Source organism: Sapajus apella, unplaced genomic scaffold (genome assembly GCF_009761245.1).
Source record: "Sapajus apella isolate SASKATOON/1434 unplaced genomic scaffold, GSC_monkey_1.0 scaffold54, whole genome shotgun sequence".
In the NCBI taxonomy this organism is placed as follows: domain Eukaryota; kingdom Metazoa; phylum Chordata; class Mammalia; order Primates; family Cebidae; genus Sapajus; species Sapajus apella.
In genome coordinates this window covers 11431780-11459591 of record NW_022436994.1, presented here as the reverse complement: position 1 = coordinate 11459591, position 27812 = coordinate 11431780, and the positions used below count along the sequence as shown (strand labels likewise).

General features: G+C 39.3%; 2 protein-coding genes and 1 pseudogene across 2 annotated transcripts; 2 read left to right on the top strand and 1 right to left on the bottom strand.

Annotated features, from left to right (window-relative positions):
• Nucleotides 1-1406: 1406 nt before the first annotated feature.
• Nucleotides 1407-15475, bottom strand: PSMA2 (proteasome 20S subunit alpha 2). The gene is made up of 8 exons (XM_032244430.1): nt 15365-15475; nt 10932-11008; nt 10118-10250; nt 8437-8559; nt 7370-7451; nt 5475-5548; nt 1778-1835; nt 1407-1690 (listed from the first exon to the last, which is right to left on the bottom strand). The coding sequence occupies exons 1-8, from the start codon at nt 15403-15405 to the stop codon at nt 1574-1576; spliced, it is 705 nt and encodes a 234-aa protein (XP_032100321.1). The 5' UTR covers nt 15406-15475; the 3' UTR covers nt 1407-1573.
• On the top strand, nt 2425-4277 carry LOC116527406 (annotated as a pseudogene).
• On the top strand, nt 15447-20136 carry MRPL32 (mitochondrial ribosomal protein L32). Its single transcript, XM_032244431.1, has 3 exons — nt 15447-15788; nt 17315-17496; nt 19613-20136. Exons 1-3 carry the CDS (start codon nt 15659-15661, stop codon nt 19865-19867), a joined length of 567 nt encoding a protein of 188 aa, XP_032100322.1. The 5' UTR covers nt 15447-15658; the 3' UTR covers nt 19868-20136.
• Nucleotides 20137-27812: the final 7676 nt, after the last annotated feature.

The window sequence follows — 27812 nt, the reverse complement described above, 5'->3', positions numbered from 1 at the left end:
AGGTTGGACACAGAGGTTCATGCCTGTAATCCCAGTACTTTCAGAGGCCGAGGCATGTAAATAGCTTGAGCCTAGGAGGTGGAGACCAGTCTGGGCAACATGGTGAAACCCCATGTCTACTAAAAATACAAATATTAGCCAGACGCAGTGGTACAAACCTGTAGTCCCAGCTACTCGGGAGGCTGAGGTAAAAGGATGGATCACCTAAGCCGGGGTGGATGAGGCTGAAGTGAGCCAAGATCACACTACTGCACTCCCATCTGGGTGACACGGCAAGGCTGTCTCAAAAAAACCAAACCAACCCTGAGATTGCCTCCACCGTCACTCAGCCAGTAAGTAGGAGAGTTGAGACTTGACTTCAGAGGTCATTCCTTTTTGCTACTAGGTTCTTTCTAGTGTGCTAAAGTCGAAATATATCAAGTGCCTACAAAAGATTATTAGATGAGGCCAAGATAAACCTCTTGAAACAGGAAGCCAGAGTTACCATCTTTCATTTCCTATAATGCTTTTGTCACCTAAAACAAGATATGGGTATTACAGTGACAGTAGGTAACAGAACTGGTGATCCTGACAAAAATCTCCAAAGTAAGCTTCTTTTCCCCTAAACTAAATCTTAGAATCTTTTGAGCTACATTTAAATCACGGAATTGCCCACTATACTTTCACGCTGGTAAGAATGATTGTGCTTATAAACTCTCATTTTCTATAAACCAGATTAATGATTTTTTATCCTAAGATACCTTAAAAAAACAAAAAACTAAGCACTGCCTTCACATGAGAGTTTAGATAATTATAACTTTCATTATAGTGAAGGTACTGATGATACTGAGATTACATTAATGAATTAACAAGAGCCTTAAGCCACAGTTTTGACACTTGAGTATTAACGTTTTATTTCAAACACTTATGCTCATCCTTGTTAAAAAGTCTAACAAAATCTAAGGGGTTCCTTGAAAACATTTAGCTACTTGTGATGGAGACACTGACAGGAACCAGCAAACCAGTTTATTCACTTACATAATATATCTCCCATGGAGACCTACTTGGCTTACCACTCTTCATAGCCCCAATACAATCTCATAGAGCACCCTAGGATTTCACTGATCATTACCTAATCATAGGTACCTAAAAGCACCTATGCTTTTCTTGTCCCATGAATCCGTGAAAGTCGGCAGATCCTTCCAGCTCTAGAAACAGTGATGTTTTTACCAAAATCAGCATTTTGCTTTATGGAAACACAAGCAACATCTGGTAGTGAAGAGGGCAGTAAGATTTGACTTAACCCAAACTGGCTGACAACTAAAAAAAGTGATTTCATCATTCTGCTTTGCAATGTGGTCTTCAGAAATCAATTATGATAAAAAAGCAGGAAATAACTGTTAAAATTTTAGCAACTCCTAAAAGGCTGGGAAGTGAGTTTAGCAGTTTATTAGGATTTATAAGTCATTTTAAAAACAGTCGATTTAAACCAAGTAGAAATAAGTATGCAAAAAGTCTGCAAAACAAAACATACTTTAAACATGTTTAAGTAGACAGATTATCTGAAATTCTCGATTTTTCAGTCACTTCACTGTTATGCTATGGCAGCCAAGTAATCCTTAACTTCAGTTGGAGTAAGCCTCCTAAATCCAGCTTCATTGCAGATTCCAACTTCTATGTTATCCTCTGTCATTTGCCCTTCAAAGCTTTCCTATTGAGGAGGGAGGAAAAAGGGTCAATTTTCTAAGCGGTTAATTATAAAAGCATTATAAATCCAGTTGTTAACTATTGAGCTAACCTTTAGGGTTAAGATGGCTGTATGAATGGCATCTTCAAGTTCCAGATCTTCATTATATCTGAAGAATTTAAAAAGTTATAGCATTGTTTATATTCTGTATGATTCTTTAAATACAACAACAGCAACAACATTAAGTTTTTAAAACTCTAAAAATCTTAAAAATACTAAATTACACATTTACTTGTAGTCACCTCCTTGAGATTGCTGTCCCAGATAAAAAACTGACAATAGTTGGTGCTCAATTCTCAACATCATGAAGAGTATGGCCCTAAAATGAGTTTATTTTAGGAAACTTCTTAAGTATAAATATTTTAACATAATCAGGATGCGGTAGCGGTATAATTTTTAAAACACAGAAAAATCAAATCTTTGCTAAAATCTCATCTTTTTCTTATAAGCTAACACATAATGTGTCACTTCCTGGTGATACCAGTGTGGACAGTGCGAATAGTGGCTGGGCCAGTTCTTCAGTCATTCCTCGTCAACTTTTGCTTGCCCTTTGCAGATTCCCTGGCCTGTCCCTAGCCACCTTTCCTCGTTTCCTGGCTGAGTCGCAGAGTCAGGATAAGGCCTGGAGGAGCCCAAGTCACAGAGGAAAGAAGAATGAGCCTCAGCCCAACAGCCCAATCACTGGGTTTGCTGTGGCCATGGCAACGAGACTGATGCTGCTCACCTGTTCTGGCCACCCATGGCCTGTGGCTGACTTGGCCTTCAGTGGCATCATGCCTTACAGGCTTTTTTTTTTTTTCCTGAGACAGAGTCTTGCTCTGTCTCTCAGGCTGGGGTGTAGTGGCGCAATCTTGGCTCTGCAACCTCTGCCTCCTGAGTTCAAGTGATTCTCCTCCTTCAGCCTCCCAAATATCTGGGATTACATGCATGAAACACCACGCCCAGCTAATTTCTGCATTTTTAGGAGAGACGGGATTTCATCTCGTTGGCTAGGCTGATCTTGAACTTCTAACCTCATGATCCACCTGCCTTGGCCTCCGAAAGTTCTGGGATTGTAGGCATGAGCCACTGCGCCTGGCCAGCCTTACCAGTACTTCTTAATCGGTGCTCGCAAAGACAGTAAACCTATGCTATGCCAGGGAGATACAGGTGACTGGACTGGAACATTTTTGGGTCATAAAGATGCTGTTTGGGGTGCAACACTGAATAAGGATGCCACAAAAGCAGCCACTGCAGCTGCAGATTTCATAGCCAAAGTGTGGGATGCTGTCCCAGGAGATGAACTGATGACCCTGGCTCATAAACACATTGTCAAGACTATGGATTTCATGTAGCATAGTAATTATTTGTTAACCGGGGGACAGGGTAAACTGTTACACATATGATTTGAACAAACCTGAAGCAGAACCTGAGGAAATTAGTGACCACAGCTCTGGTATACAAAAGGCCCTATGGTACAGTAAGGATAAATGGATTCTTTCTTCTGATGACAACAGTTTGATTTTGGGATCACGCTATTATGACAGAAGTAAAATCTCTAAATTTTAATATGCCTTCCAGTAGTATAGAATCTATTCCTGAGAAAGATTTTGGTAATAACTTATGGCTGACCCATTGTTTTTGATAGTGCAATAAATTTGGAACCAATTAAATCCTTTCAAGCTCCTGAAACCATTAACTCTCTGTCTCTTCATTCTGAGAAAAACATTTCTTATTGCAGGTGGTGAAGACTTTAAACCTGTAAGTATGATGGTAACAGTGGAGAAGAATTAGAATCCAACAAAGGACACTCCTGTCCTATTCACTATGTGAGATTTAGCCCTGATGGGAGAACTCTATGCCAGTGTTTCCAAATGATGAGACTGGCAAACCGTGGTAGGAGAAACATATGGCCTTTGGAAATGTGCGCTTCCTGAAGAAGATAGTGGTGAGCTGGCGAAGCCTAGGATTGGTTTTACAGAGACAAGAAGAGGAGCTGGAAGAAACTGCTTTGGAGAATTTAGATTCTATCTACTCTTCAACTCCTCAAGTTAAGGCCTGAGCATCAAGCATGTGCCACAGATAGTATACAACCTATGGACTAGAACGAACAAGCAGAGGAAAGCATCAGCCTTCCAGAGTTACTCTCTGCTTAAGGCAAAAGCAGCAGTAAATAATGCGGAATATGAATTAGCTCCAGTGCTGGAATAACTAAGTTGGTATTACCTGTAAGTGAAATCTCAAGAGCATCAGATGAGGGAGGCTGAGCTATCCTCTTGTAGTACAATGGCCTGTTATCTTTTTAATGCATATGTGCAAGACAACATCTGGCTTCTCTTACCGCAATTAGAGTTCTTGCAGCTATTTATATCATTGCGGAGAAGAAAAATATATTTGCGTATTCGTCTGATTTTTCCCTTAAAGCAGAATGTCTTTGTTGTTATTGCTGTTTTTTGCTTTTGTTGTAAAGAAGGAATATATGATAAAGTAACTGGTTTAATTTTCATTGTACACTGCTTTTGAACATCTAATTGTTTTTAGTTGTCTAAATACAATGCCTCTAAAACAAAAACAAAACAAAACATAAAATGTAATAACAATGTGTAACCTTTAGAAGACTCGTTAATATGTAAAAGAGAAAGTGCTTTAAGAGCCTAAGATTTACCATTTAAAACCAGGCCTAAGATTTTTAATAACCTTAGCATTATATGAAAAATGTACTGTGAAGGTTCATCTGTTAAACGGAGTTACAAAATTTTTTATTATTATTCAGCCATAAAAAAATCCTGTCATCTGCAGCAACAGGATGGAGCTGGAGGTCATTATGTTAAGTAAAATAAGCCAGACACAGAAAGATGAATATGGCATGTTCTCACTCATATGTGGGGGCTAGGGTGGATCTCATGGAGGCAGAGAGTAGCACAGAGGTTACTGGAGGCTGGGAAGGCAGGAGGAAGAAGAAATGATGGAAGTTGGTTAAGGGTTATAAAAATACAATCAGATAAAAGGAATAAGTTCTGGTGTCCAATAGTGCAGTCAAGAAATGATCGTTAACAATTTACTGTGTATTTCAGAATAGCTAGAAGATTTGCAATGTTCCCAACACAAAGAAAAGACACTGTATACAGGTATCAAAATATCACATGTACTGCAAAGATATGCGCAACTATTACATATCAAGAAATAAAACAGTTTTCTCTTCAAAAGCTTGGAGAGGTTTGAAGGACCATTACAACACTAAGACTAGAATATAGCTGGAAATAAGTGAGAGCAGTTTGTACTTGGGCACTGACAGCAGATTACTACATAGTGTTTCACTTTTTATCAAGCACATACATCAAATATTTAATATACCTTCAACTCCAGGCATTTGCTTTCACAATTCTTTTTTACTGTCATAATGTAAACTGTTATCATTAAATCATTAAAAAATTTTTCTCCCCAAATTTTTTATTCCAGATTCAATGTTCTTTTTTTTCCCTCCTGAAATGGCAGGAAAAGTGAAATAAAAAGTAAAAAAAAAAAAAAAAAAAAATTTAGGAAACTATAGAATGTAGAAAGAGAACTCCTTCGGAAATGAATATTAATTACCACTTAATATACTGAAGGCTAGGAAACTAGGAGGGATCGAAGTTTTTTGTTTATCTGCAACTAGATTCATATACAGAGTAATACAGCAAATGTCTTTTGTCCTATGAAATTAATTAAAGATCACCAAAAACCATCAAGTGAGTTTTCTAATGAATGTAGTTAGAGTGAGTAAGCCTACCTTTTCTCAAGGAAAGTCTTCCCATTTACATAGTTCTTTCCCATTGCTGTAGCTTTCCAGGCAAAGTATGCTCCCTAATCAGGAAGGAAAGAGTAAAGGGCCATATTTTAAAACACTAATGTAATTATATTGCCCTGCCATTTAACTTTTAGCTTTATTAATTGTTCTAACTTTGAAGGTCACAGAATATTGTTAGAATGAAAAACACCACAGAATAGGTTATTTTTTAAGAAGGCTAGAAGGATGGAAACCAAAGAGGCATGAAGAAACTTTTGGAAGTTCTAAAATTTCTTTTTTTTTTTTTTACTTTCTTCCCCCACCCCCCGACGGAGCTTTGCTCTTATTCCCCAGGCTGGAGTGCAATGGCGCAATCCCGGCTCACTGCAACCTCTGCCTCCCAGGTTCAAGCTATTCTCCTGCCTCAGCCTTCCTAGTAGCTGGCATTACAGGCACCTGCCACCACGCCCAGCTAATTTTTTGTATTTTCAGTAGAGATGGGGTTTCACTATGTTAGCTCGGCTGGCCTCAAACTCCTGATCTCAGGCAATCCACCCACCTCAGCCTCCCAAAGTGCTGGGATTACAGGCATGAGCCACTGTGCCCAGCTGGTTCTGGAAATTTCTGACATCCTGATTGTACTGATGGTTTCTTCAGGCATTTACATATATCAAAACTCATCAAACTGATGAGTTGGTGATGATGCAATTCAGTGTACAAAAACTATGTAAAAAAGCCAGTTCAAAGAAACTGAAGTTAAAGCAAATGAGAGTAATATTTTAGCTTAATAGACTGAAGGGATTTAAAAATCTATCATATAAATCTGAAAAATGGCAATCAACTCTTGATCATTAGTGAATAATTTAAAAAGAGTGTCTAAAAATATTCAAAGCTGATATTTTGTAATATGAGGGTGAAATATAAGTGGCAATATATCACGTGTCATGGCCTCGTCTGTTGAAAAATATACATATGCACTTAGAAAAAATACCAAAAGAAACATAATCCAATATGTTTTAAATGATAAATTGTTTTTTTAGATACAACAGGGGAAAATAAGACAAAAGATGAAATCGGGATTCCAGAAATGGTGGCTTCTGCTACCTTCTGGAAAGGAAGGTAAGAGGGCTTGTCATTTAGCTTTGGAAGCTCAGAGATGGAGTAACAACACTATTGAAGTTTCCAAAATACTTATTTTTCTAATTTAAGTAACAACCAAAATATTTCTCTTTTGCCATCTCAGGTTATAAGAGTAGATCATAAGGTTTGCATTGAGTGAACTATAATTATCTAATAAGTCATAAAACATGAAAGATCATTTCTTAATCTTGAATTTTGTCTTAAGGTTCTCATAGCAAATAGGACAGATGTGGAGTAGTACTATCCTTTACAAACACCTTCTACTCAGATACCAATCTTCTGCATTACAGCAGACAACTCACCCAAGGTACCAATTACACAATCATTTTTGCAAAACACTGGATTCAAAATAGATCAATGTTTTTGCTGGAGGAGTCACTCAAGTCAGCCCCAAGATTCAACTGATGGCAAATAGTACAACACTGTTCTCCAGATCCGTATCTTCAATTGCAGTATTTCCCAAAGTAACAGATTTAAACACATTTGATAACAACTATTTCAACAAATCACCCAAATGTATGAAGTTAATGAACATGGCAGAAGAAAAGAGGGTAGAACTCACACAGCTTCCTTGTCAGAAGACCAAACTACCAAAATTTTAAATATATACACAAAAATGCACGACTTCATACTTTCTAAAGCCCAAGTGAAAAACAAGAAAATACTGCTAAATTGTAAAGTTTTTATGGTTTCTATTTCTGTTAGATATTCAAGGAGCACTTTTAACAAATTCCTCAAATATACCTAATGATACTTACAGATGGATCTGACTGAAACAAATATGGTCGTCCTTCATTCCAACCACAAATAAGTAAAGAAACTCCAAATGGACGAACACCACTGCAGACAGGAAAATGAAAATTACTTGGCATTTTCATGGTGTTAAAGTCCTCCTCAAGAACTTATCAGTACTCTCAAATACAGTACATTATCAGGCAAACTGAATTAGACTTGTAAGTATCTGAAAAAGTATTTAACACCTTTCTGAATGAATCAATTCAAAAACTAATTCTCTTCACAGTAGTGAGGGAACAGTAGCGAAATAAAAAAAATTTTGGATTGAACAGAGTATCACCTAAGACACTGGGGTTATTGTCCTAACAAAATGATAACTTTCAATTAATGTAGCTTTTCTACTAGGTTTACATATCAACAACTACCTGTATGCTATCTCATCCACACCCAAACTTAAGAAACTGGAATTGAAAGGAATATGAATATGTCAAAAAGCTGCTTTCATCATATGCTTACAATCATTTCTGGTTAGAAAGATAAATTTGAAAGTAGCAGCCAGGTGCAGTCTTAACACTTTGGAAGGCCAAGACAGGCAGAGCACTTCAGGTCAGGAGTTTGAAACCAGCCTGGCCAACATGGTGAAACCACCTCTCTACCAAAAAAATACAAAACAAAACTAGCTGGGCATGGTGATGCATGCTTGCGGTGCCAGCTACTTGGGAGGCTGAGGCATGAGAATCACATGAGCCCAGGAGGCAGAGGTTGCAGTGAGCCGGGATCACGCCATTGCACTCCAGTGTGAGTGAGAGTGAGACTCTGACTCAAAGAAAAAAAAAATTAAAAGTAGCAAGATTGTCTGCCCATAAAGTGTTTTAATCACTGGCAAAACAACTTTTAATATCTAGAAGTTGCTTTCTGCTATTATACGAGCAACAAGAAAATACATTTTTTCCTTAAGTAAATATTTTATTTCTTCAGTGCTGCCTGGTAAAGAAAAATAAATAAATAAATAAAAGGAAAAGAAATAATAAAATAAAATGACTTCCCCCAATAATTCATGGCACATTTCAAGTAAAAAAAAGCAACTTACCCTGACTGAGTATATTCTTGCATCACAGAAGCTACTCTCTGTACCAGCTGAGCTGTGGGAATGGGTTCTTGGTACACAAGATAGTACTGCTGAGCTAGTTTTCGAGCTCTGTGCACAAGCACTCTAACAAGGAAAAAATAAGATTTAATTACAGGGAAGATGCTCTACTACCTAAAGACTCATTCTCCTTTTACAGGCATGTACCTGCAGCACAAGTTTAACATGTATTTCTTTAATGGTGGCTAAGGGCTCAAAGCTAGTCTTACTCTAACACTGGATTCCAGCTGATACAGAAAATACAGAACATCAGAGTACCAGTCAGCTTAAAAGTAACAGATTTAATGTACAAAATGAGAACTTTATCTTGCTTCATGACTTCTTCAAGACTGTCACGCTTATCCAAGGGCAACCACTTGTCTTTTTATATCTCACCCCCTCCCCCCCCCCCCCACACACACACAAGAACATACAGGCACACAATTCTGGGCATATTTTTCTCGTTTCAGGTCACTACTTTCTGCAGACTGTTTTAATCTCTCTGCCTGCACTTCAAAGAGTACCCTTCAGAGATTGAGAAACAAGAAACTACTTGTAACTAAAAATGTAAAATTCAGCTGGGTGCAGTGGCTCATGCCTGTATTCCCAACACTTTACAAGGCTAAGGCACGAAGATCACTTGAGGCCAGAAGTTTGAGACCAGCCTGGGCAACACAGGAAGACCCTGTCTCTTAAAATTTTTTTCAAAAGTAAAATTTGTCAAAAGAGATTAAGAAAATATTACACAACAATCAAATATATTAGCAAAACAAATAGGATTTATCTTTACCTGCCTGTATGCTACTGATCTGAAATATGCACATTATCCCTCTGTGAGACAGTCATGTCCCACCCCTCAGTTTATCGTATCAGTGGCAGCACACTGTAGTATCCATCCTATATAGTGGTGACAAGATTCACTGTCTGATCACATTCCAGTGATCTTGTTGCATTTTATGATTCATTAAAGTGAAATTCTGGCTCTAACTATCTTGCTCCACAAAATCATTAGCAATAAAGTAATACTCCTTTTATTTAAATGACAGACACAGAAAGCTATCAATCTCTTTCAACTTGCTGGTATCCTGGGTAACAAGATTATTCTCTCTTCCTGTGAAATATAAAGGGGGTGATTATATGAGCATCTGGATCCAGGTTGGCTGCCATCCTCAACCACTTGCAGTGGTGTTTGAGAATTCTGTCCCTTTGTGAAGAACAGGGAAAAAAGATAAGGTTCTACTGATGGTGATGCTTTCTCTTGTTGCCTCATACTTTCAAAAATATAGTTTACTATAAAATGTATTGCTTTTTGTCATTTTTAAACTGCACTGAAGAAAAGTAAAACCCTTATGCCCAATTCCTGGGTAGTAAAAGAGGAATATGTCAGAAGGAAAAGTCCACTAAACAGAGAAAAGAGGAGTTATGTACTCTATCTACCTCCGCTTTCACATGAGTTATTCTCTTTAAGGTAACCCACACAGGCAAACTAAATTCAGCTCTCAATGAGGCTGCTATTCCTAAACAAAGCACACAAAAAAATTAGAATTGGAAGATTAAAGGAAAACAACATTGATTTTTCTCCTGAAAATACAGATTACAATCAATTCATGAGATGGCGAGAAACACTATAAAAAGTATAAAGTACCTGTAATCTGGGCCCATGCCGCTGTACACCAAACCTATATGCTTGGTAATTGGTTCTACTTTGTGTACACTTCGCTCATCATACAGAATGGATTTCTGTTTTTTCTCAGTTGCTAATACCACACCATTTGCAGCTTAAAAAAAGAGAGAGAGACGTAAATGTTTAATCATTTATACGACTGTTTTAATAGCTTTCTAATTATGGATGCACTAAACTCAAACTTCTTTATTTTCTCTTATTTATAAAACCTTTTCTTCCAGATTCCTATTACCAAATTAGCTAAGGATAAGTCAGTTTTTCCCTCACTGGTCATTTACTACTATACACACAAAAAAACCCTACAGCTAAAGGCATCACATAACCTTTCACAAAGCACTCTAAGGATACCCCTGAGAGTCTATACATTTTAAAACAATGGATTTCTGCCTACTTTTCCCACTATTCTTATAACATGAAATTTACAATAAATGATACAGACTTTTAAGGTGAAACACTTAAAACATCTTTCCTAAATTATAAGGCTAAAAACTGCCAGCCACTAGTGATATAATCAGTGGGAAAACAAAAAAAAGACTCCGTTTTCTGAGTGGGAAAGACTACTGTGGATATCACAACAGATAAAGATGTTATTATTTACTTTGAAAAAAAATTTGAATGACCTTAGGCTTATTACTATTTAAATTACAAAACACTGTAAATTAACAAAAAATTGTTAAAAATTACAGTGTCACAGCTCTGTATAAATTAATTACTAATTAATTCCAAAATAATTAGCTACTAACAGGCATCTGAAATGAATGAAGGATTTAATTACCTTTAATTCCCACTGACGGGGCTCCTCCAGCTACAGCAGCCAAAGCATATTCAATCTGGACAAGTTTACCAGATGGGCTTAAAAGAAACACAGGTATCTGTTAAGTTTACATATCATCGAATATTTATTGCAGGAACATCTCTGAGACGGGACAGGTATACAGGTCAAATCCTATTAATCCAACCCCAGGGAACAGCTGCCCTTTGACGTCTATCATGAAGTGGCACAGAAACCAAGTTTACGGCTGGGCACAGTGACTCACACCTGTAATCCCAGCACTTTGGAAGGCCAAGGCAGGTGAATCACCAGAGGTCAGGAGTTCAAGACCAACCTAACATGGTGAAGCCCTATCTCTACTAAAAATACAAAAATTAGCCAGGTGTGGTGGTGCATGCCTGTAATCCCAGCTACTTGGGAGGCTGAGGAAGGAGAATTGCTTGAACCTGGGAGGTGGAGGTTGCAGTGAGCCAGGATCCATGCCATTGCATTCCAGCCTGGGCAACAAGAGCGAAACTTCATCCCAAAAAAAGAAACCAAGTTTACAAGGCAAATGGAACACACTGCTACTGAAGCACTACTTTCTCTTTGGTTGTTTTTTGTCTGCCACATGGAGCGGTGGCATTACTGACGCCTCTTTTCACCACTTAAGTTGTCTGTATCAGTTTTCTCGCCTATAAAACGGGGACACGGTAAATACATTGGCTTTCCCTATCAGTGGATTCCACAGCGCTGACTACAGGACTTGAGTACACCTTGACTTGGTATTTGTGGGGGTCCTGAAATCACCACCCCCTACAGGACTCCTGGAATCAATTCCCTGAGGATAAGCAGAGACGAATGTACCTATTTCAAAGCATTGTTGTGATGAAGTGAAATCATTCCCGTAAAGCTGTCTGGCACAAAATCAGTAACAAGCACATACTGAATAGTAATGTTATTAAGAACATGTATGTGTCTGTTAAAAACCAAACAGCAGCATATATTTTATGTGGGAGGGGGGTGGTTTAAAAAAGCAGACATGGCCTAAGACATAAGACCTAGATATCACTCACAATGAAGTATTTTCTATATAATATACAACTATTTCTAGAAGCCACAAGATCATCATACTTAACAGATCTGGTTCCATGGGTTTGGTAGCTAAACACTAGTCTCAAACTGGCCTTTTAGAGTTATATTTTATTTCAACCTAGTTACCTAGTTGTTTAATTAGAATCATCATAAACCAACCTAATTTCATAAATAAACAAAAAGTCTGAGTGAAACTAATTTGTTCAAAGTGACACAGCTAGATCCTTATCTCCTGTCTATTATTGAAAAGACAAATTTCAGAAGGCCACGTTTTCTCTTTATATAATTACAGATATTCCCTTTGTCACTCAAAACTCAATTCCATCTCTCCTTGCTCCAAACACATAGACTACTCTCAGACTTCAAAAACCTCATTGACAAGCTAATCCCTCTGTCTGAAATGCATTTCTCTATTGCACTGTGAACTCCTCTGACAATCCTTCAATCATGTCCTCAGGGAAACTGCCCTGACCCCTCACAGTAAGCTGAATACCTATTCACTGAAGCCTGTGATGTCCTGTACTTCCTCTTTGCCTAAGATTCATCATATGTGAATTATTATTATTATTTTTTTTTTAGAAACAGGGTCTCGTTATGTTGCCCAGGCTGGCCTCAAATTCCTGGCCTCAAACAGTCCTCCTGCTTCAGCCTCTTTATTATTTTTACAATATTTGTCTTCCTCAATACAGTTAGCTCTGTTCAGTCAGGATTCCAGCACATAACCTAGTATCAACAATCCACAATCATGCTCATGATGAGCAAACTGAAAAAAAAAAAAAAAATCCACAATCATTTGGCTGATAGAGACACATCTAGACCAATTAGAGAAACAGACCTATGGGTGACAGCTCTAAGTTTTATGTTACATAATGCCACTATCCCATTCCATAGCATCAGCATCCCTACATGGAGTAACTGAAATAGCCTTCTAAGTGGTTTTCCTCCTTCTCAACCTTACTTCCACCCTCAGCCAAAGTCAGCTTTGTACCATGTCACCTCCACTTAAAGAGTCTGTAATAACTTCTTTGTTCACTTAAAATAAAATCTCCTTCTCTGGCCTACAAAGCCTCACACATTTAGGCATCTCCCACATTACCTCCTTGCTCACTATAGCACATTTGCTTCATTTCAGTTCCTTTAAGAGCTCAAGCTCCTTTCCCATTTCAGGGCTTTTATACATGCTTTCCCTCTGTCTACAGCTCTCCTTATTCCTAAATCTTCCAAATAGCTGGCTATATTTAACCTTCCAGTCTCAAAAATCACCCCCAAGAACAAGCTTTCCTGACTCCTCAACCTAAAGTCATATTCTTTCCTCCACCCTTTTAAAAATAAAATTCCTTAGTAAGAGAATTTATTAGCAGGCACCAATTTGTTTACTCATTTATTGTCAATGCCCCAACCAAACGCAGTCCACAAGAACTGTTTCATCCTGTATGGTCTCTAGTCCCTTCCACCTTTAGTTCAATTCTGATTACAACAGGCTAGAAACAAATATTTTCTTTTTATCTAAAACAGTTGAATCCACTTTGTTAAAAACGTAAGTTTCGTTTTCAAAAAAAATTTTTTTCGATATGGGGTACTGCTTTGTGACCCAGGCTGTAGTGCAGTGGCAGAATCACAGCTCATTGCATCCTAAATTCTTGGGCTCGCTCCTCTTGCCCTCAGTCTCCCAAATAGCTTGGATTACAGGCATACGCCTGGCTAATTTTTAAATTTTTTCAGAGATAGGGTTTTCCTGTGTTACCCAGGCTAGTCTTGAACTCCTGGGCTAACGTAATCCTCCTGCCTCAGCCTCCCAAGTAGCTGGGATTACGGATGCGAGTCATCCGGTCTGGCCAAAAGTATATTTTAATAAAGAAATCTCTTATAAAAAAAAAAAAAAAGACTCAGTCCCTGAAAGTATATGGTTGTTTTATGTTTCCGCTCCACTAGAATTACACTTTCTTCGAGATAAAAGACCACGTTTGCAGGCTATGCAACACAGCAAGACCCCGTGTCTAAAAAAAAGAAAAAAAGAAAAGAAAAAAAAAATACTGAGGCAGGATGATCCCTTGAGCCCAAGAGCCGGAGGCTGCCAAGTCTGTCTCTAAAAAAGGGAGCACGTTTGTTTCCTTCACAAATATGAAGTGACTACACCCTGCACACACTATTGTCATATGAGACCTTTTATTGCATAATTAATCTTGTTCAAAGGTTACAAAAAAACGTATTACATGCACTCACTCCTTACCGAAAACTGCTAACAAAAAAGCACTTTTGGAATTTAAGACATGAAATGGAAAGTGAATTAGTTTCGTTATCAGAAAAAAAAAACCCAGTTTGAATGTCAACTCAGCTACTCATCGATGACCATGGACAAGTTATTTACTTTGTGAAAGCTGGTTGGTTTATCTGTAAGAAGCTGAGATAATATTCATTATAGCAGTGGAAAGAGATGGAATAGGTTAAGGTTAAGTTGCACCTACACAGAAAGTACTCAACAAGTTAGATCCCTCCTGCCTTCAGTTGTCAGGCGTACATTTGAAGTAAACTGGGCATTACTGGTCCTCAGAAAAATGGTTAAATCAGGAAATTTCCCCAGTCAACTTTTAAAAGTCTTCGGTGATGGTTTTCTCACACTGGGAGCCATGGTTCGCTTCAACTATATTTTGGAAAGTAAACTTATTCTAATCCCCTGTTCTACAACAGAAAAGTCTACGATCTTGTTCAACGTAAACATCCCGCCCCACATTCCCCCCCTCAAAAAAAGACCCAAACGTAAACTGTTGCCTCATTGTTAGGAGTTCACAAAAAAGTGACAGACAAGCGTTTTCGGTTTTTAGTCCTTATGTTTCTAATTGGGTACATCGCAGAAACCAAAAGCGGGAGGTTTTAAAAGACACTAGTGCCAAATGGAGGCCAAGACTCCGACTTAACTGTAAAGCTGACAGTTTTCCAAGAAAAGGGGACCCCGCATATTTGACCAAGATTCCGAGTTTCAGAAACCACCGCATCAGGTCTACTTGGGACAGGAAAAAAATCCTGGGTACCGAACGGGCCACCCAGAGATGATTAATCTAAAACTGCCTTCTTTTCTAGTCTCCAAAGTGAAAGCAAATCCTTGGAAATGTGCCTCACCGTCCCGCAGCCCCAAATTAACCCCGCAGAACCGCATCCCCCAGACCCTCCAGCAGCCTCCGACCATGGAAGCTCCCGGAATCCTGGGCCAGCCTGGCAAGTGACTTTGCAAAGCGGCTTTTCCACCTCCATTCCCTACTGGACCCTCCAGAAGCACCAATCCCGACGTCAGGGTAGGAAAAACTAAGTCGACGGAGCTCCTGCAACCTCGGCTACGCTAAGGACCTCGAGGGCCCCTTCCATACCTGAATGTAGTCAGCGAAAAGCTGTACCCGCGCTCCGCCATCTTTACCCGAAGAGCCAAAGCACACCCGCACACATGCGCACTGTGGCCGATTTTCTTTCATTTCCCCGCCCCTCGCCTTTCCTTTTCTCTCTGTGATTGGAGGAGAGTCAGAGCTGCTCCAAGAGCATGCTGGGTGTTGTAGTTCTAGGAGCGGAGGCTTGCCCGATTCTGTGCCTGTGCGCAGGCTGAAAGTAGGGGCGGAACGGGAATCCCGGGGCCCGCGGGAGAGAGGGGCGGTCTTCCGGCGGGGAAGATGGCGCTGGCCATGCTGTTGGTGGTGGTTCCGCCGTGGCCTGCGGCCCGGGGACTGCTTCGAAACCACTGGGAGCGACTACTGCGGAAGCTTCCGCAGGGCTGGCCGGGCTTTCCTAGTCCTCCTTGGGGTAAGTAAAGAAGGGCTCCGTGGGAGAAGGGCCTAATGACGCGACCCCGGGCAGCCAGTATCAGACGCAACTCACACTCTTCGCCCTCAGCCCGGGTTCTGATCCGCGGCCGTGTGTCGGGGACGTTGTTCCTGACATTCACATATTAGCGAGAACACAACGGCTGTTTTTGCCCTCCCTCCACCGCCAAAAAAAGAAAAAATCCTCTGCTTGATCTATTCGCACACAGAATGTAATCCAAGTTTGTGTCAAAGATAAATCATAACCAGCCAGTAATTAAAGCGCTGAAAACAGATTTTATTCAGTAACTACTGCAGGTAAAAAGCTGAGCTCCATCCCGGTTTGTGCAGAGGTGACTTGGGCAGGGAGAATGTGCGAGGCGGGAGTGTGGGGGCTCAGTAGGGTTAAAGTAGTACAGTGAAGTCAGTGCAAATGTGATTAGCCTGTGTCTGCTAGCTCGCAGTTATCGAAGGTAGGATTCTGTCCTCCCGCAGAGACTAGGAGACAGAGGCCCTATCCTTCCTAATGATTAGATTTCAAAGGAATGGCTCTCAGGGCCTTGAGAGAAACGCTTTCGAGTTAGCTGCAAAGGATACGTATTTACAATTATAAGCCCTTTCTAGGAAATGCTGTAAAGGAGTTCAGGGACCTATTTAGGTGTCTACACTTTCCAGCTGAAGCAGTAGGCTCACAATGGTCCCAAGTTCACAGACAGCCCTGAGCCTGTGTTGTTAACCACCAGGCAGGCTATGCTTGGCAATACTTTTGGACATTGAAAAGAAATGCCAATTGTTAAGTGTTAGAGAGCTTTGTGTAGTTTTAAGAGTTCTTAAGATCAAAAGAAGTATGGCACGCTTAAGGAATAGCAAAAAAAGGGTAAAGGAATCTCTTGATTTTATAAGCAATTCAGAAAAAGAAACTTTGATAGTCCCATAAATAAGGCCATACAGAGAAATGAAGAACTGGCTCTTATTTTAGAGAGCAGACAGGAATCAAGATTAAATATTATGAGGAACTAAGTCACTTAAGGGATTGTATGATAAAGGGCCTGACTCAGTTTAAATATAAGGGCCAATCAACAGTTACCTCAGTGCTGGTCAGAAGTATATTCAGGAAATCTATCTAGATTTACTTGTAAATTAATCAGGAATTTACTGCCTACCAAGTATTAATAGATTGTGGAGAGTTGAGTGATTCTTTGCTTGTTTTGTTCAAGTTAGGTGCCTATCAGAACCCTGTATTTTAGAGGTAAGAAACTTGATGGAATTTCACTGATCTCATTTCAGCAGGATCCACTAAGAAAAAATTCTGTGTTCTTTAAAATTGTATTGTATAAGCTTTAGTGTATTTTTAATAGCTAAGGTTTCCCATTATTGAGTTTCACATTCTAAATTTCATATGTCATCTTTGTGTGTGTGTGTGTGTGTGTGTATGTTTGACCATTGATTGTTAAGGAAAATGATATCCGTAAATGGAAATTTAGAAGCTAGAAACCAATTCTATATCTCTTACATTTTATTTCCTAGGACCAGCATTAGCAGTACAGGGCCCAGACATATTTACAGAGCCAGCAAATGACACCAGTGGAAGTAAAGAGAATTCTGGCCTTTTAGATAGTATCTTTTGGATGGCAGCTCCCAAAAGCAGACGCACCATTGAAGTTAACCGGTGTAGGAGAAGAAACCCTAAGAAGCTTATTAAAGTTAAGGTAACGCATTAATTTTTGCGGGTATGCTTTTCCTCAAGCCCTCCATTGAATAAGCTCATGGTAGATTCCTATAGCCTAGGAATAAATTATTCTCAGATCATATGTGTCTGCTTTCCTCTGGCCTAAATGAAATGCAATATCTTCATTATGTATGCCTGCTGTTTCCTAGCTTAAATGTTAGAAACACAGTCAAGGAAGGTGTGAGTTTGGAGACTGGACAAGGAATGAGGCTGTGAAGTGCCTGTGTGACTTGAATTGTGAACTGTGTCAGTCTTGAGCTGTGTGAGTTTTGAACTACAGATGAGTAAACATCCTAACTATGCAGAGCCTAGAGTTAAAGCTAGAAGCAGTAGGTATATTGACTCTTGGGTTTTACAAACACTTACATAATTATTTTTTAATCGTTTCCAAAAAAAATACTGTGAAGGAAAACCCGAAGATAAGTAATAAAATAGCTATCATCTATTAAGTGTCTGTGATGTATCTCAGTGCCTTAAGTTTATTATATCTCTGTGTCTTCACAATAGCCCTCCAAAGCAAATATGAATGCTTCATTTTTAGGATGAAGAAACTGAGGCAAAGAGAATTTGCCTGTGGTCACACAGCTATTAAGCAGTAGGTTTTTGAGCTCATGTTCTTTTGAAATTTTTCTTTGTGTTCTCCTGTCCTCAGACAATTCCAGATTCTCCTCTCTGACAACATGGATGTACTGGCTTCATTGATCTAGTAAAAAGAAAAATGACAGTGTGAATTATCTCTGATCTGTTAATGGATGGCTTTAACAGTGCTACCTGTTGGCACTGTTGAAACTCAAGATGAAACTCAAGAACAGAAAACTGACTTTCATAAGCTTCCACGGTCTGTTAGGCAAAACGTTAGAACTGAAGCCAAAAAGTATTACAGAGTACCATGTTTGGGTTGAACTTAAATGTAGAACTGAAAAACACTTTATTACTTAAGACTTACAATAATTCATAAATTTGCTCAGGAGGACGTAGGATTTTAGGAATGAGATCTTGCACTGATCTATTACATGACTTCCCTGATTGCATTTATCCTGAGGGAATAGTTCTTATGCTGTGCATTTGTTTTCTTCCTTGAGTGATTTTCTGTAACACAGTGTGTGCTATGTAACATAGTGTATGCTATATAATAAGATACAGTGTATTATGTTGGGTACTTTGATCATGAAAAGAAGACCACCTGACTGTGGGTGCCTTCATACCTTCCGTTGTACATGCAATCCAGTTTCCAATAGAGTGGAGTGAAATGAGAATATGGTTAAGTGAGTAAAAGTGGCAAGCCTCTTTCTTCCTTTCAGAAAATGAATTCTTTCGTTATCTGCCTCACAAATGTTAGTATATTAATCTTGTCAAGTGTTTAAAGATTCTTTAATGTTCCTGTTTACTATTTTTCTTTGTATTTCCTTTCAAACCTGCAGTTGGTAAGTCTTTTAGAGGTTATACTTATTTTATTTTATAGTTAAAGTTAGATAGATATATATAAAAACTCATCAAAATACCCTTAAAATGTAACATATAAAAGAATTTTACATTAAGGAATAGTAAGTGTTCATTTTTAAAAAGAAAAATTGTACCATATGCCAAACCTGTATTCTATACAGGAATTTGAATTACACTCTGATAAAAAGGGGAAGCCAAGAAAGTCAACTTGTAATGTTCTTATCATCTTGTTTTCCCTAAGATAGATTGAAAGATAAAGGGAAGTCAATTTTCTTTGGTGTCTTATTTAAGATGCTGATTGTATGGATCATTTCATTATGTTGGTGAATTCCTTATTTGATATTTTAGTATTTGGAGTTAGAGGAAATGAGTTTTTTGTTTGCTTGTTTTTATGTAACTACAGCTGCTATGTTTAAGTAAAAATGTACTAGATTCAAGTTGACTGAATTCTAGTTCTAGTTTTTCACTAATTCAAACTCAGTGTTGCTTGTCTTCAGTCTTCCTGTTAAAGTGAGGTGGAACTAGACTGTGTATGATGACCATGTAGCCTGAACATTCTAAGAAAGTTAAAATACAAGCATTGCTCCTGTCAATGATTATTTGTTCATTATATTGCCTCTTGTTAAACTATGTTTTTGTTTGTTGTTTTAAAGAACAATATAGACGTTTGTCCAGAATGTGGTCACCTGAAACTGAAACATGTCCTTTGTGGCTACTGCTATGAGAAGGTGCGCAAGGAGACTGCAGAAATCAGACGACAGATAGGGAAACAAGAAGGGGGCCCTTTTAAGGCTCCAACCATAGAGACTGTGGTGCTGTACTCGGGAGAGACGCCATGTGAACAAGATCAGGGCAAGAGGATCATTGAACGAGACAGAAAGCGACCATCCTGGTTCACCCAGAATTGACACCAAAGATGTTAAAATGATAACTTCACAGTAATCATTTCTCCTGAGATAGAGAAAGTTTCTTTATGTTGTTGTGCTTGTTTTTAAATCATCAATATAGTTTAACACATTCTTTCTAAGCAGTTTTGTGTGGGATAATTTGAAGAATATATTATGAGTAAACTCTGAAAATGTTGTTTATCCAAAGGCTCAATGGTTTATGTTTCTATTACACACAAGGTTTTAAGTAAACATAAAATTTCCAGAACAAAAATAAATTTAAAACTCATGCAAGAATTCTGTGTTTCGGCTTTGATTTTGTTTGTTTGCCAGTGCTTTTTCTTAGAGAAGAATGCTTAACACAGATAACTATTTAAGTAACACCTGGAAATAGGCTGTTATTTGCATTTTTAGTATTTTTTTTTAAGATGGTGGTTGTGGCAGTAAGAAAAGGTTTTGTTCTTTTTTTTGTCTTAGCAAATTAAAATTGCTTTTGGAGGAAATTACTTTTATGGAACATATTATACTAATTTACTTAGGTGCTAGAAGTACTTCTTTACATTTTACATTAAATCAAAATCATATTCAGAATATATTAGATATAGGCTCTTTAACTTAACTTTCTACAGTTCATTTCTTATTTTCTTCTACCTCTCTAAATCCTGTGTCCACCTTGAGCCCAAGGTTTGCTATTTCGTTTCCTGCCTCATTCAAAATGGAAAAAAAAAGGTGAGGGTAGCTATTTAAAACACATAGTAATAAGCAATTTAGGTTAATTACAGTTAAAGGGAACATGGTAGACAGGATAAAGCCCAGGAAAGTACAGCAAATACATGCTGCAATAACCTGAACACATATTGTATTGGTAGCATGTTTAACTGAACTTTTTTTTCTTTTTTGAGATGGAGTCTCACTCTATCACCCAGGCTAGAGTGCAATGGAGCATTCTTGGCTCACTGCAACCTCCACCTCCCAGGTTCAAGAGAGTCTCCTGCCCTCAGCTTCCAAACTAGCTGGGATTACAGGCACCCACTACCTTGCCCAGCTAATTTTTGTATTTTTAGTAGAGACAGGGTTTCACCATGTTAGCCGGGCTGGTCTCCCAACTCGTGACCTCGGGTGATCTGCCCACCTTGGCCTTCCAAAGTGCCAGATTATAGGCTGAAGTTTTTTTCTTTGGAAAGAAGGAAGATTCACTTGCATAGATCAGTCTTCACAAAGTAAGACATAATCTAGAAGATGCATTACTATCTTGGTACTGAGGCCTGAAGAGTATTTTTCTCATGGGAGTTCATAATAAAAATTGTGTAATGGCGCAGTCTATGTTAACATTCCTAGAGTTAAAATCACCAGTTTCATCGGGTACAGTATAAGTCAATGATACGCTGCAGTGCAATTCAGTCAAAGCAAATCTAAAAACTTCCAAAGTGTTGGAATCCCAGCAAATAGCTCTTTCAAGACTGGGCTTAATCCAAGCATTAAAAAGTTGAAATTCCAGAGGAATTGGTTATCTGCATATTATTAAGACAATCCTGTACAAATAATTATTTTTAACTGAGAAGTCATATACATGCTATGTGTCAAAGATATACTTGAGGTGGAATCAATGGTTCTTGAACTCTGGGGTTGAATATATTCAACTGCCTACTCAGTATCCTCAGTTGACTCATAGGTTGCAAAGTGTATCTCCAGGTAACAAATTGTCCTTTGATAGTATGGACTGAATGTATTCCCCCAAAATTCATATATTGGTCGGGCTACTATGGATGTGAGAGAAAAAAAAATTCTTATGTTGAAAGCCCCATGTGATGGTATTAGGAAGTGAGGCCTTTGAGGGGTAATTAGGGAATAAGGGTAGACCCCTTATGAATACGATTGATGCTCTTAGAAGAAGAGACACAAGAGTTTGTTCTCTCTGCTCTCTGCCGTGTGAGGTTCGAAGGAGAAGACCATCTGCAAATCAGGAAGCAGGTCTTCACTAGAAGCAAATCTGCCGGCACCTTGATCTTGGACTTTCCAGCTTCTAGAGCTGTGAGATAAATCATTTAAGACACGCTGTTTGTTAATTTCTTAGCAGGCGCTTGAGCTAAGACAGAAGGCTCTATATGCAGGTGACCTAGTGAGAGTATGTGGGCAGAGTTACCGCTTTCTGTTTTCAATTCATGAACAGAGAAACTTATAAAATGCATCCCCAAATTAGGCAATTATTAGATAGCAAAACCAGATGTCTAGTTCATGTCAGAAAACCATGTCATAAAGGAGACTTTTAGGAAGGGGTTGTCCCCTCAAAGTTTTCTTTATAATATATTTTATCACTTCATGCCTCTGGTTTTTACTATGGCAGAAAATCATTATGAGTTTGAATTAAACCATTTATGTCACTGATTCATGTTTTGAATAATAAATTAAGTCCCTTGTCCCTACTTATTCCCTACAACATGAAGATATTGAGACATTTTACTAGGTTATTTTGGAAGGAGTCATCCTTGACTCTGACATCTCACCTTTCTCCCTTTCACATCTAAACCTGTGAGCAAATCCACAAATCCCATTGGTTCTAGCTTCAATATATACTTAGAATCTGACCATTTAACATGAAGATTTATGTATACATATTTTTTCTTAGAAAACCAAAAATAGTTTTGGTGCACTTTGGATGATGACCCCAGTTTAAGTAAATTGTGATATTTTTAAAATACGATTTTTTTTTCATAAGTTGTGTGGTGTGACTTTTAAGTTAAAAATCTATTATTTAAAGAAGTACAGGCCAGGCACAGTGGCTTATGCCTGTAATCTCGGCAATTTGGGAGGCCGAGGTAGGTGGATCACAAGGTCAAGAGATCAAGCCCATCCTGACTAACGTGGTGAAACCCCATCTTTACTAAAAATACAAAAATTAGCTGAGCATGGTGGTGCACACCTGTAGTCCCAGCTACTAGGGAGGCTGCAGCAGCAGGAGAATCACTTGAACCCAGGAGGCAGAGGTTGCAGTGAACCAGGATCATGCCACTAGGGGCAGGATTTGCCCCTCAATTTTTCCAAACCTGTACTAAGGAATTCTGCTGTCTATGATTAGCGTTTTTCTCACAAATATACGAACATAGATGCTCTGTCTTCAGCTGCAACTCTTAGGGCGCAATTTCATTCCATGGTCTAGATTAGTGAATAACATTTCCATCTTGCCTTTTTAAACAGGATGGTGTCGCCTCCAGCTGCTGTCCTCCCGATTTTTCAGCAAAGGGCATCCAGAAGAGCAGCACCTAAGGCGAATAGAGAGCATGTTCCCTGGTGCTCAGTGGAATGTCCTGGGCTACTCTTTACCTTACTGACTACACTTCTTCCAGGATCATGCCTTTGTGTGACCCTGCCCCTGTGTTCCTCTGCTGGCCCTGGTGACTGACTGTGTGCTCACCTCCTCCACGTTTGTGGAGTCACTAGTGAGGACAGGAGGAAAGTTATATGGTTAACAAGTTCCAGTCTCTAGGCCCTAGTGTTCAAGCTCAGAGCCAGCTTGACAGTTTCAGCCTTTAAACTCACATCAGGAACTACTACAATTTACTAGGCATCACCAAGCGGCTCCACTAGAGGGCAGCAGGTGAATTGTACTGAAATTCTCAAATGCAATAATAAACCATCAGGTCCACCAATGCTGGGGACATTGTCTGTTTCTGCCAAAGCCATCAGCCTGTGGCTAGCAGGCAGGATTACTGCAGGGAGAGAAGAGGCTGTCTCCAACGCTGAGTGAACGTTATAGGCTGCCAACAAAACTGAGCCTCGTTCACACTGTGTCCAGGGCTTCTCTTCCTCCGCCCTGGGTCAGTTTTGCTCTCCGCCAGTATGCCGTCCTTGACCCTCTTCTTTTCCAACCCTACATCCTTGGGTACATTCAGAGAACTTAATTCTAAAATGCTTTCCAAGACCATTTTTCAGGATAAAAGCTCTGAATGCTACTGCTATGTAGCTCTTTCTCCAATATTCCCCAATATTAAATTTTGCTGACCAAAAAGAAGTACTGATTTTCTCACTGACATTTTTCTAATCAGTAGTTCTCAACCAGTGGTGATCCCCTTCCCACCCCAGGGGACATTTGGCAATGCCTACAGACATTTTTCGTTGTCAGACTGGTGTAGGAGGGTGGGGGATGGTCAGCGCTACCGGCTTCCAGTGGGTAAAGGCCGAGGACAATGCTCATTATTTCCCTCTATCGGACTCAATAAAATTATTTTTTTTAAAAAAGTGACATAAAAACATTTTAATTTTCTGGAAGTGTCACTAAGCCATGTTATTTTCTTCCATAATTTAAACACTCGTGATGACCCTCAGGTCTATGTATCTAGGTCTCATTTTTCTACTAATCTCCAGACCCATGTTTCCAAATAATACAAGATTTCCATTAGAATGTCACATAAATCTCAAACACATCATAGCGTAACAACTTTTCCAAATCTCTCCCTATAAATTCGCTTCGCTGGTAGCCTACCTTTGTTCACTTATTCATTCAACAAATATGTCTAACATTTCTTTCCAACCGTAGCACACTTCTGATTGACTAATGGACATTTCGGGGTAAGCATATTGAAAACAGAACCGCTGAGCACCCCATCCCTTACCCCACTAGCCAAGCTTGTACCTCTTCCAAACTTTCCCACCTTGACAAAAATCAAGTTGCTCCAGCAAAATCCTACTCATTCTCGATTTCTCTCTTCTCATCCTACATAAGCAATTGATTTGACTCTACCCCCATAATATCCTGAGTCCCAGGTGGCTTTGAGTTTGGAGTGACAGGAAGGGGTGCCAGTGTAAGGAGAATGTGCTGGGAAGGGACAAGAATGGATCTAGGGAGACAGGCTAAGGGTCTCTGGAAGAAATCCAGGCTGGAGATGATGTAGCCCAGACCAGAATGGTGGCCAAGGACAGAAAGAACTAGAGGAAATAGAGATGTATATTTCAGAAGTGGAATTGGTGATGACTTGGTTGTAGAAACGCAAGCGAGAGGGAAACACGATAATTCCCTGGTTTCTAGCTTGAGTAACAGAGGATGTGATTAAGGGAGCCTGTGAGAGGTGAGGGCAGATTATGCAGGAAACTCAAGAGACCCATTTTCAATAAGCTATATTTGAAATACTTATTGGACAGCCAAACTGAGATGGCAAGCAGGCTAATGGATATGTGAGCATGTAAATTTGGAAACAGTCAGCAGATGGAGTGTATTTAAAGCCATTAAAATGAATGAGATTATCCACAGAAAGGACTCATGAAAGAGAACCCTAAACTGAGCCCTGAGGAGGGGAAGCCTGTCGAGGAGGACATTAGACTGTCACGCCACAGATTCCAAGAAGGAGAGCATTTCAAGAAGAGGAAAGCAGCCACCCTGTCAAATGCTGCTGGGAGGTGAAGATGAGGATAGGAAAGTACCCAATGACTGTGGCAAATGGAATTCATCTGCAAGATGACAAAGTGATTTTATTTCAGTGTTGATGGCAGAAGACAGATTGGAATGGGCTAAAGAGAAGATGTTTGCTGAGGTGGTAGAGGCAGTGTTCCTAGACAGTTCTTCCCAAAAGCTTTCTTCTGCAACGGAGTAGAGAAATGAGGCAATAGCTAGAGGAAGATAGGGAATTAAGAGGCCACTGTGTGTGTCAGTGTCTGTGAGTGTGTGTGCTGCAAACTGAGAGATCGACATGTATTTATGCTTCTGGGAATTATTGAGCAGGAGAGGAGATTGTTGATCCAATGATGCCAGGTTCAGGGGAGGTCTTTTATTTATTATTATTATTATTTTTTTTTCATGAGACGGAGTCTTGCTCTGTCGCCAGGCTGGAGCACAGTGGCACAGTCTCGGCTCACTGCAATCTCCGCCTCCTGGGTTCAAGTGATCCTTCCGCCTCAGCCTCCTGCGTAGAGGGACTACAGGCGTGCGCCACCACGCCCAGCTAATTTTTGTATTTTTAGTAGAGACAGGGTTTCACTAAAAAATGATGGGGTTTCATCCTGTTGGCCAGGATGGTCTCGATCTCTTGACCTCGTGATCTCCCAGCCTCGGCCTCCCAAAGTGCTGGGATTACAGGTGTGAGTCACCACGTCCGGCTCAGGGGAGGTCTTGAATGCAGCTCTATCATGAGAGGATAGGCCTCAGGGCTTGCACTTATTAAGAGGAATGCATTCTCTATTGTTACACCTGAAGGTTAAAGCAGGAGGAAGACCTAGGACAATACCTTAGAAGCCTGATTCATTTTCCTACTTTTCTGGAATATGTTGATATGGTTTGGATCTGTGTCCCCACCAAATCTTACATTGAAACGTAATCCCTAATGGTGGTGGGGCCTGGCGGAAGGTGATTGGATCATCGGGGGCAGATTTCTTATGAGTGGTTTAGCACCATCTTCTTGGTACTATCTTCACGATAGTGAGCGGGTTCTCCTGAGATCTGGTCATCTAAAAGTGTGTAGCACCTCCCTCCTCGCTCTTTCACTCCTGCTTTAGCCATGGGATGTGCCTGCTCCTCCTTTGGCTTCCACTATGATTGGAAGCTTCCTGAGGCCTCACCAGGAGCAGATGCTGCTATGCTTCCTGTACAGCCTGCAGAATAATGAGCCGATTAAACTTCTGTTCTTATAAATGACTCAGTCTCAGGTGTTTCTAGCAATGCAAGAATGAACTAATACACGTGTAGAAGCCTGAGTGTCTGAACCTGCCGTCACCACAGCCCCATCTATAATTTTGTTTTTCATGTTTTTCTACCACTAGATTTAGACAAAACAAAGAATTCTATTCAATCAAATATATTGATGATTTAATGGCCAGTGTCATATGGCATGTGTTTTTCTAAAGGTTTAATGCTTATTTTTGCTGATTTTATCTTGCAGAGTATGAAGGCCAGGGAAATCAAAGTGTGTACTTCTAGTTAGCGTAGGATGTAGTTTATAGGGGGTTAAAAATAGCAAAGGTAAGAAACATTCTCCAAGCTTTTAAAAAAGTTATTGCCTGTAAATTTCCTCATTTAAAAACTATATATTTATCAATGTTTATTAATATATGTACAGATATTTATTTTTAAAATAATATTTATTAACATATTCTTTACATTGAGCTCAAAATCATTTCTCTCCAATATGATGGGTGGCATTCACTCAACACCTATTATATGTCGGGCATTTTTGCCTATGCTAATCCTTAAAATAATATTATGGAGCAGAGAGTAATAATTACAGTCACTATTTATTAGTGTTTACTATGCATCAGGCACTGTGCCAAAAGTTTTACATAAATTACTGTTGACATAAAGGAAAAAAATCTGAGGCTAAATTAATATAAGTAGAGAGCTTATTTGGGCCAAGTTTGAGAACTGCAGCCCAGAAACATAAATTCAGGTTGCCCTGAATATACACTCAGATAAGCAGCAGTTACACGCAGGTTTTCAAAGGAAAAGAATGAAAGAAGCCATTTCTAAGTTGTTTACAAAAATTCGCATTAAATAGCACAAGCTGTTGGTTGGCTATACATTGTTCTTTGTAACACATATTCCAGAAACATGAAGATGATAGTGAGCCCTCAAGTCAAGAACAAAATAACCTTAAACAATTGCCCCAGGTGGGGGTCGTGACAGAAGACTGATGTTCTCATCTCTCTGAGCGTTTTACAAAGGTCTGCAAAGGCTCTCTGAGGCTTTTGCAGACCTCACATAGTGCAGGCTGCTCTGAGCTATTTTTCTTTTCTTACTACTTATTAAATTTTTATATGGCATATTATAAAATTTTAACTTGTATTTTTGTCTGTGACATGTTCTTGTGTCTTTTGGTCTACGTCTGATTCAGAGAGCCAGATCATTTTATTCATTTTTCCCAAGGAAAGAAAAGCAGAAAGTTGGAGTCAGAAGCATTTCAAAATCCTAGCCTTTTTGGGGGAAAAAGCAAAGAACTAAAGTTTTGGAAAAACGATTGGGGAAAACACATGTTTATTTAGTAGC